This window comes from Sinohyriopsis cumingii, chromosome 5 (assembly GCF_028554795.1).
Source record: "Sinohyriopsis cumingii isolate HCF-2022 chromosome 5, ASM2855479v2, whole genome shotgun sequence".
Taxonomy (NCBI): Eukaryota; Metazoa; Mollusca; class Bivalvia; order Unionida; family Unionidae; genus Sinohyriopsis; species Sinohyriopsis cumingii.
Window position 1 is genome coordinate 47,522,448 of NC_142965.1, and position 7,740 is coordinate 47,530,187.

At 44.4% G+C, this 7,740-nt stretch overlaps 1 protein-coding gene across 1 annotated transcript; it reads right to left on the reverse strand.

Annotated features, from left to right (window-relative positions):
- Positions 1-6,354: 6,354 nt before the first annotated feature.
- On the reverse strand, positions 6,355-6,930 carry LOC149799100 (uncharacterized). Its single transcript, XM_089958133.1, has one exon. The coding sequence runs from the start codon at positions 6,928-6,930 to the stop codon at positions 6,355-6,357; it is 576 nt and encodes a 191-aa protein (XP_089814259.1).
- Between the last annotated feature and the right edge of the window lie 810 nt (positions 6,931-7,740).

A 7,740-nucleotide genomic window follows, 5' to 3' on the forward strand; every position in this document is an offset into this window, starting at 1 on the left:
GTATCTCAAAAGAAACTGTCCATCGTATCCGGAGAAATTGTGAGCCATCACCGTGGCATGTCGATGACAATCTCCGTAACGTTCGATGTCCTCTTGGCTCCACGTCTTGTCGATGGGGTCTAAGACCCATTGGGCAAAATCGGCTAACGTGTTCGGTCCTCGAAAGATTTTTTCACGCCCTCCGGGAATCTTACTGCAGTGAGGGCAATGACTGAAAATAGGTTCTTGAATGCACTTCTCGCACGCTCGATGAGCCACGCAGAAATTAGGAATGTGAATACCGGTCTCTTGCATGCATTCGAAATCGAAAAAGATGAAATTGCCTTTCTTCTTGTGACCGTCCTCTTTCTCTGGTGGGGGCTGGTATTTTTGCACGTAGCATTGGTGTTCCAAGTCCACGATGTGGTGACAAATGTGACATTTTTTCTTTCCTGAACATACGTGTGCCTTGGCATTATTGGTACGTATGCCTTGTCCACACGTAGGGCACAATCTCAGCAGTTGACAAGCACATTTCTGCTGTGAACCTTGCGTCTTCAAATGTTGTTGGTAACAGGTAGGGCTGACAAACGTGCGCAGACAAGTTGAACAATGCACTGGTCCTTCGCTCAGACAGGGTGAAGAGGCCAAACATCCTGAGCATTTCATTCCGCAATGCTTGTGTTGCTCTCGATTATTATAACCATGGTCACATTTCTCACAGTAATAACCGTATCCCAGGAATGCAGTGATACCGGTAATGGTATCGAAATGGTCATCGTGATAATAGACATGAATGTATTTTCCGTCCTTAAAGTCTTGGCCTCGAAACAACAGAGGCCCACGCACTTCTTGAGGGTGTACTTTCAAGGTGTAGCGTGGAGCTAGGACATCTTGCAATTTTTGCATTTCAGGAATCCACAGGGTGTGTCTTTGGATAGGTCAGCTTGTTGCAACAGGAGTTCTGCTTCGTTTCGTTGTTTGGCTCGGTCCGATCGTTGAATAGTTTTCCAGGTTCTTTTCCATTCTACCATGTCGTTCCTGTTGGCATAGGTTCGTCCCACCACGATGGCTCGGGCTAAACACATCTGGTCTTGAGAATTATGAATTTGGACGAGACTCTTTTTGGTGCTGCGAAGGTCGTTCACCAGTAACACCTTATTGCCTCCAGTCCCTTGAGGAGGAGAGACGTGGGTCATGTCGAGTGTGGCTTTTCCATCGGTGATGTCAAACTGGTCATTGGATTGTTGCACGTGTTGAATCTTGTCCATGACTTTGGAAGCGGTCAATTCTGCAGGGGTGCTAAACTATTTCCAAACAGGGGATTTCAAACCGTCGTGTTGTATGGAGAGTCTCAAGCGATCGTCTTCTTTGGGTTGACATTGTCGCTTGAGTGTGGTGAGCAAAGAATCCCACACCCCGGTGATGAACACTTCTGCTTTCTCTAACGGTACTTCGGACTTGAAATCTTTAAACTTCACCGTGTATTTGTAAGCCGTGGTTCTAAATTTTCTAGAGGAGCGCTTTTCCGTCTCTCGAATGGAATAGTATTTTTCAGGGTTGACTAAGGGTGGTGAACTTTGTTTAGAGGGTTCTGATTCTGGTTCACTCATGTCCTCTTCAAAATCACTGGCATGAATTTGTGCCAAGACTTCAGCCCTGGTACGAGGCGATAGATCACGTTTCTGCCTCTTACTTTCTTCGTCTTTCTTCTTGAGTGAATAGGATCGTTTCATCTTGAGTGAAAAATGTCAAATGACTAAAATTTAAACACCATGGACTAATTTATAGTCCTAGCAGACCAGCGTATATAAAAGGGTGTGTGTCTTGTCCTTTCACTATTCATTTCACTCTCAAACCGAGCACAACGATGGAAGAGACTACCCAGATGGAACGTTTCATCAGAGCTTTGCGAGGGGTCATTAGAAAATTTTCTTCAGACCAGCCGACGGACTACTCTCCTTCCTTTCGAGAAAAAAGTGAAGATACTTGCTATATCTGTCAGAAGAAAGGGCATTGGTCTTCAGAGTGTCCAGACCGTCAAAAAAGAAAAACAGGGGTTAAAAGAGACAAAAGTCAAGATACCTGTTATTATTGTCAAGAAGAAGGACATTGGTCTCCAGATTGCCCAAAAAAGAAACAAGAGGAGTCAGAAGAAGAGAGGGATTCTTCAGAGGAAGAAGAGAAAGAAGATAGCAGACAGGTGAAGAAAAAGAAAGAATAGAAGAAAAGAAGAAGGGAAGAAAGTGAGGAGGAAGAGGAGGAGGAAAATACTGTGACGGTGAAGAAATTCAAAAAACCGAGAGAGTGAAAAAAAAAGAAACAGAAGAAGTGAATGTACTTTTTAAAGTGCTCTGTTGTGAATTGTGAATTGGATTGTAACTATTGATAAAAGAATAAATTAGGTATAAAAAAGGTAAGTGTCTTTGGGTTTTGATTTTAAAATAAGAACGTACACTCATGCACTCATACACAAACACGTACTATAGGGGTAAAATGGTTTGGTTTTTTTTTGAGTTATAGGCAATTGAAAAGTGTATCTCTTTTCGAGAGACGTGGGTGGCCCTGGAAAGGGCCTTTTTTGGTGTAGGGGTGAGTTTAAGCAATCAACTTTAACTGTCTTAAGCCTTTGCCACGGCCGAGGCCTACTTCTGATGATTATGATTTGGTTGAAATCACTAAGGGTGGTACGGTAGGCTTGGTCACAGGGTTGGTGTGTTTAGCTCGGGAAGGTCGTATTCTCTTCGGTCGTGATAAAGAAGTCTGATACATTTGTTTCAGACTTCTTAACTCCGCTAAAATGTCCAACAGTACCGTGACGGTTTGACTTTCACCCTCTTGTTTCTTTGCTGCTACTTCTTGTTGTTGTTGTTTTTTTCTTACCTCTTCTTCTTGCTGCTGTTCTGTAGGAGAAAAACTTGTTCCACTTCCTTTTGTCGTTGTATAAATTTCTCCAATTCTTCTTTCTGTCTGTCTAAAATTCTCCACTTGCGGTAATGAACAAGGAGACGAAGGTTCTGGAGCAAATTCTTGCGAGGTAAGAAAATCCACAAAATCCCAATTCACCTCTTCTGAAAGTAAGTCCGGGTTCCCTTGGGCGGTTTCCACTGCTGGTCCACCCCAATGGATCGTTTTCTGAGTTTCCGTCATGTTGAATCACTGTCTCGCATCGATTGACTGCACACAGGCGCTAGCGAATCTATATAGACTACGTGACGTCACAGACTGTTCTCTTCGGATTGGATGCGGACTGACTGAATTTTGTAACGCGTGTTTGGATTGGTCAATGAACTCAATCCATTTAAATCCTTCCTGCCCCTATAAATAAGCGCAGTTCACTGCATTGATTCACCTGTTCTCGGCGCCTCAAGATGTGGACCACAGTCGAATCATCCACCCTTGTTTCTTCAATGATGTTTAGGACGGACATGCTAATGTATGTCCGATCCAAGTGGACAGTTGTCCACAAGTCAGACACCAGTCTATGGATACGAAGAGTGTACGTGGAGAGACAAGGTTGCCTCAAGAGGACACTGATTTATGGCCCTCGAGTAAGACGCAGCTTGAGGACAAGAAGATGCCGCAGATGCCCTTTATGTTAAGGGCATATTAACATAAATCCAAAGGCCCTTTTCAGGGCCACCCACATCTCTCGAAAAGAGATCGACTTTCAATTGCCTACCCTTTTTTATTTTTATTTTTTTATTATTTTTTTTAAAAAAATCCCATGTTAAATTTCCCTTGACGCTATACAGTCCCACTGTTTAAATTCCCTTGACGCTATACAGTCCCACGAGTTCTTCCCATGTTAAATTTACATAGTCGCTCAACAGTCCCAGGGTTTTTCTCCATGTTAAATTTACATAGTCGCTCAACAGTCCCAGGGTTTTTCTCCATGTTAATTTCCTTTGTCGCTAAACAGTCCCAGGGTTTTTCTCCATGTTAAATTTACATAGTCGCTAAACAGTCCCAGGGGGTTCTGTAATGCTACTTCCCATTGTCGCTAAGGTATCCCACTGAACTACTCAAAGCCTTTCTAAAATAGCCAATACAACCAGTGACTGGTGAAACTCTTTTAATTTGCAACTCTAATGCAAAATGTGCAACTGTAAAGCGCCGCATACTATTGTAGCGCCCTGAAAGAATCAAGGGAGGGGGAGGGGCTAGTTTTAAAACAAATTAAGAATATCGATAAATGATAAGTGGGTAGGGTAAAACATGCAGCAATATAGCTTTAGCAATATTTCCAATCCTGCCAGCTTGTCCTATTTTAATTTCCTATTGCTAGTATTAAGTTACGTCAGCTGTGGTGACAATGGTGGTGTATACACGTTTGATATTTTTAACCACAATAATGCTGAGAAATTGTAAACATAGTTAATTTAACCTTGCGTATCCAGTGAGAACGAATTAGTTTGAGAAAGTAATTCCATTTGATTATTTGCGACTTTGCAAATGTATGACGCCATCAAGCACGTCGATTTCTAACCTTTATTTTGTCTGTAAAAGCAATAGTGAAAACTTGAAAACTGCACGAAATAGCTCTAAGATTTGTCACTGGTGAATCTCAAAATGAATCTCAGAGCTTTGAATCACTAAAGGTATATTCTAGTTTTATAAAGTTCTGCGTATCCCTTATGTATACAAAGACCCATACAATTCTTAAAATGCAGTCATCCCTGTGCTTAATAACCCGCTGCTGGGGGATCTAATCTAGATTCCTTGCCTACATGTTAGCCTCCGTGCCCAAACGATATTTCCCGATCCACCACTGGTACTAACTAAAATTATCCTGCTTTCTTTCTTCCAATTTTATATTAAGTAAGTGCATCATTATTTTTAACATAAATATTATTTGTAGTATGATGATGATGTTCGTCCATCGGTGTCGATGAGGACCATTTAAAGTCATCGATTCACTGGGGGTGGGTCCGGAGATGGCTGATCAGTCTGATCCGGGCCCGTAAGAGTCTGCTGCAGTGGGGACATGGGTGTGCAGGTTGCTGACCGGGAGTTGCGGAACTGCTGTTCCTGGATTTGCGCAGATCTCGTTTATCAGCTGCGTCCACCAGGCTTTTCTGCTCAAAGGCTTCCGCACCAGCGTTGACTTGACTGCGCAAAGCAGATCGGTAAGCAGCAACAGTCTCCCAGCTGTCAGGATCAAGGCCTAGGTTCTTCAGCGAAGCCTTGAGGGTGTCCTTGTACCTCTTTTTTGTGACCACCGTGAGATCTTTTATCTTGTTGTAGCTCTCCATAGAAGACCTTCTTATGTAGGTGTTCTACAGGCATGCGGACAACATGGCCAGCCAATCGGAGTTGTGTCCTGCACAGCATGGTGCGGATGCTTGTCATGCCGACCTTAGTGAGCACCTCTGTGTTTGGTACCTTGTCCTGCCATCTGATTTTTAGTAGTTTCCTCAGGAAGCTCATATGGAAGTGGTTCAGTTTTTTAACATGGCTGCCATACACAGTCCATGTCTCGCAAGGATGAGGGTGGGGAGAACAACCGCTGCATAGACTTTGAGTTTGGTGGCAAGCTTGATGCCTCTCCTATCCCAGACATTTGAGCGGAGTCTGCCAAATGCTATGCTGGCTTTGGCAATCCTAGTGTTGACCTCATCGTCTATGTGGACTGCTTGAGAGAGGGTGTTGCCGAGGTATGTGAACCTGTCTACAGTTTTAAGCTTATGGCCATTGACAGTGATGGATGGTTCCATGTAATCTTCTCCAGGAGCTGGCTGATGCAGCATCTCGGTCTTGCTGGTAGAGATGGTGAGTCCGAAGTTGGAGCACGCTGTGGAAAAAGGTACATGCTCTGTTGCATGCCTGCCTCCGTGCTGGAGTTGAGGGCACAGTCATCTGCAAACATCAGGTCGCGAATGTTCTCAACTTGGACTTTGGTTTTGGCTTGGAGCCTCCTCAGGTTGAACAACTTCCCATCCAGACGGTATCGGAGACCTACTCCAACATCGCTGTCCTTGAAAGCATCCATCAACATTGCGGAGAACATGAGGCTAAAGAGAGTGGGGGCTAAGACGCATCCTTGTTTCACACCATTCTTAGCTGCAAAGGGTTTGGAATAGTTACCCTGGTCCTGCACTCTGGCAAGCATGCCATCATGAAACTGTCTCATCATTTCAATGAAGACATCTGGACATCCACATTTGGCCATGATCTTCCAAAGGCCTTCCCGGCTGACAGTGTCGAATGCCTTAGTCAGGTCCACGAAGGTGGTGTATAGCTGAACATTTTGTTCAAGACATTTTTCTTGCAACTGCCTGTCAGAAAAAATGATGTGGATGGTGCCTCTCTCCTTTCTGAAGCTACTCTGGCTTTCTGGCAGTAGGCCATGATCAAGGTATTATGTGAGTCTGTTCAGCAGTAGCCTGGCGAGGACCTTGTCAGCGATGCAAAGTAGAGAGATTCCTCTATGGTTGTCGCAGGATTGGCGATTGCCTTTGCTTTGTAAAGGTGGATGATGGATGAATCTTTGAATTCTGTGGGTATGCGTTTCATCTTCCACATGGAACATAACATCTCTGTTAGTCTTCCCACTAACTTAAGCCCACCAGACTTGTAGATCTCAGCTGGGATGGAGTCTGCTTCTGGAGCTTTCCCACTAGACATGAGCTCAATGGCCTTATGAGTTTCCAGCACTGTTGGAGGGTCAGCCAACCTATCGTTCATCTCCACCTGGGGTAGACGGTTGATCGCTTCATCGTTAATGGAAGAGGGTCTGTTGAGGATACCGTGAAAGTGTTCCGCCCAGCGATCCAGTATCTTCTCCTTCTCGGTTATGAGAGTGCTGCCATCGGAGCTCAAGAATGGGGCTGTGCCTGATGTTACTGGGCCATAAAAGTCACAAAGATCACTATAGAGAGTATTCATGTCTTGTCTGTCGGCAAAGGACTGGATATCATCAGCCTTTCGGCTCAGCCATGTGTCGTGCATCTCACGTAATTTCTTTTGTACAGCTTGGCGGACTCTGCTGAAGGCATCTTTATTTGCAACGGACTTGGGGTCGATGTTGTATGCACGATGGAGACGATGCTTATCCTCTAGCAGGGACTGTATTTCTTCACAGTTCTCATCAAACCAGTCTTGGTGCTTTCGCGCCGTGACAGCAAGGGTTTCAGATGCAGTAGAGTGCACCAGATGTTTGAAGGCCATCCAGCATTTCTCTACGTCGTTATTATTAGAGTCTGTGATTTCTAGCTGGCTTGTCAGAGCTTCAGACAGAGCTTGCTCATTGTTTCAGCCTGGAGACGTTAAGTCGTTTTGGGACTTTAATTCCCTGTGAGCGTCTGGGAGGTTGAATTTTAAGATTCATCTTGGAAATCAGTAACCTGTTGTCTGTCCAGCAATCAGCGCCACACATGGCCTTGGTCACACGGACATCCTAAGATGTAGTCGATCTGATGCCAATGCTTAGACCGTGGGTGCATCCAAGTTGCTTTATTACGGTTAGGCAGATTGAAAATGGTGTTCATGATCAGGAGATCATATGTTGCGTACATTCTCAAGAGCAGATGTCCATTACTGTTGTAGTTGCCAATTCCATGTCAATGATCAGCTTGTCTGACTTTGGTACCGAAGCAATCAGAGTTACCAGATCCTGGTGGAACTTGTCTTTGGCTTCCTCCGAGTAGGTCATGGTTGGTGCATAAGCACTAATGAGTGTGGCTTCCTTTTTTCCGTGTAAGGGTAGCTTCAGCATTATAAGCCGGTCATTAATTCCTTTTGGTAAGATGGAGAGCTTAT